This window comes from Sinocyclocheilus anshuiensis, unplaced genomic scaffold (genome assembly GCF_001515605.1).
Source record: "Sinocyclocheilus anshuiensis isolate Anshui unplaced genomic scaffold, SAMN03320099.WGS_v1.1 scaffold1425, whole genome shotgun sequence".
NCBI lineage: Eukaryota > Metazoa > Chordata > Actinopteri > Cypriniformes > Cyprinidae > Sinocyclocheilus > Sinocyclocheilus anshuiensis.
In genome coordinates, this window is record NW_015551044.1 from 123,143 (window position 1) to 125,865 (window position 2,723).

At 32.9% G+C, this 2,723-nt stretch overlaps 1 protein-coding gene across 1 annotated transcript in view; it reads right to left on the reverse strand.

The window, feature by feature from the left end:
* Positions 1-779, reverse strand: part of scamp1 (secretory carrier membrane protein 1) — a 28,738-nt gene extending 27,959 nt beyond the window's left edge. The window contains exon 1 of the mRNA XM_016451280.1: positions 605-779. Coding sequence (XP_016306766.1) covers positions 605-661 — 57 coding nt within the window. The 5' untranslated portion in view covers positions 662-779. The remainder of the gene's footprint in view (positions 1-604) is intronic.
* Between the last annotated feature and the right edge of the window lie 1,944 nt (positions 780-2,723).

The following is a 2,723-nucleotide window of genomic DNA, read 5'->3' on the forward strand; positions in this document are numbered from 1 at the left end:
CACACACACACACACACACACACTTATCATCATCATCATCCTTTACTGGCCCTAAACATAATCACTCAGCCCTGTGTAAAGGTGAACACAGACTATAAAGGGATCATATTCATTTCTCACACTGCCAGCTTCAATAACAGCAGATAATTTACTAGATAACACACTCTAAAAATATGATATAAAGCCAAGGTTAGAAACCAAACCCAGAATTAAAGACTCCTTCGTCTTGATAATTATAATAAAGCCATTGCAGAGAATATGTTGATGTGGTCAAATGTAATTTATAGTGCATTAAAGGTTTGTTTTGGACTGACTAAACATAAAACTGGGCAACATAATCCGATTCAGAAAAATAATAATAATAATAAAAGCTAACAAACAAAACTAAAGAGTCAATAATGACATATTTACACACAACTGACTGGTTAAAACAAGGTTCTGTGTTTTTCACTTAAGATAATAGGATTAAATGACTTTATTATATACAGACGTAACGTTAATGGAAATGACTAGAAAATGTATTGACTTTATCTGTAAAAACACACAAAAAGCGGTGCGCCGAGTCACTATAATAAAAACAGCGCTGAAATGACATTAACGTTACCTGAAACGGGTTGCTGAAGTCCGGGTCCGCGAAGGGGTTGCTGTCAAAATCTGACATTTTACCGGTTTAACTGGGTTTTATTATCTTTATTAGACTTTATTATCGGTGTTCGGTAAGAAACGCACCAGCAGCTCGAGACCGATCCGCAACCGCAAAATGGCAGAACCGGAAAGACGTCATGCGTCAGCTGCACGTCTTAAAATTCAATATGATTAAAATCATATTGTTAAAATGTGTTCCTAATTATTATTATTTATGGTTATTTTAATTACTGTTTTATTGTATTATGCTTTTTTTTCTTTACATCCAATTACATCTTAATATTTACCTATATTTCATATACATGTAATTTTTCCTTTTATTGTTGTTGTTGTTGTTGTTGTTATTATTTATGGTTATTTTAATGACTGTTTTATTGTATTATACTTTATTACATCCAATTACATCTTAATATTTACTTATATTACATATACATGTAATTTGTTTCCTTTATTTGTTGTTGTTGTTATGTTATTATTATTATTTAATTAATTAATTAAATGTGTGTTTTCACACCCTCGGATAGTTAAAAGTGCAGAACAGAAACCGTTCATAACAGAAAGTGTGGACATTGCAGCCACCTGGAGTACATATGTAGTAATTACAACTCAGGCAGATTATTTCTCCATCCATTTTTGATTATTTCCTGATAATAAATAGTACTTTATTTAACACGTAAATTATAATAGGTTAATTATGATGAATTATCATAAATACCATAGTCACCAAGAACTGATTTTAACTTATGCATTAAAACACAGCATAATGTTTAAATGATGTATAAGCAAAAAAAAGATTGTGTCTTGATGTTCATCCCAGCCATGGTCTTACACTATAAAATAATATATTTATATTGGTTTTTGTATGGTTGTACACAGAGAAATGTTATAGCTGTTGCTGGATATATATATTAGATGTAAATTAAATCTCTCCCTATTAACATCAGAGAAGCTTTAAATGGATTCCACATATTATTCTTTACGCACAGTGTTTGGGAGTATTCACACATAATTAAACACATAATCACATGATATCAGATATAAAAATCAAACATTTTAGCATAAACTGTGTCGTCAGCAAGTCGTTCTGTTGCTCACATTTCTAACCAGCATGCATCTCGCAGTGATCACCGGTGATTGGTCCTGTGCAGATTTAGCTCAAAGGAGCCTTTAAACTTCAAAACAAGGTTCAGGCCGGTTTAGGGATATCACTACTAGGGATGGGCGATGACTCTTATTTTATTTTCGATCCGATACCGATATTTTCAAGCCCAGTATCGTTGATATCGATACCGATATCTATAAACTAAACTGATCTTTTAAATTACTAAAAGAACATAATCAGTAATTATACTCACTTAATATTAGATTCTAAAGCCATGTTTTTAACATTTAATAGGCCTTTTTTGCTTACACTGTCAGAAATAAAATATACTATAATTGTATTTTAGCCCTTTACTGGGGCAGTAACCTCAAAGGTGCAACTATACCCCTAAAAGGGAGCATATTAGTACCATACAAGTATGCATGCTTTAAGGGTAGATAAATTACAGTATATGGTTTTTACAAAGAAAAATAAATTATATGATCAATTGTTAGAAAGAGTGACAGAGTTCAAATATCTTGGATTAATATTTGATGAAAAATTAACTTGGAAGAGACATATTAAGAAAATTGAAAACAAATGCAAAGGAGTAATAAATTTCATGACTTCAATAGCTAAGTATGAATGGGGAGCAAGAAAAAGTGCACTGTTACATGTATATCAAGCCTTAATACGTTCTAGTATAGACTATGGGTGTGCAGTGTATGGTGCTGCAGCAAAATCAGAATTAAAGAAACTGGACAACACAGTCTAGAGCACTTAGAATCTGCTGTGGAGCAATAAGGTCAACCCCTCTAGATGCCATCAGGGTTGAAATGGGGGAGCGTTGTGATTGGCCGAATACCTCAAGTGTGTGACGGAAATGTTACGCCATTTACCATACTGTGATGATGCCCTGTACGGCTGGAGCAACGAGACAAAAACATTAAAACCCATTATAAACGAGGCATTTGTTGCATCCAGTGGGGACATAATT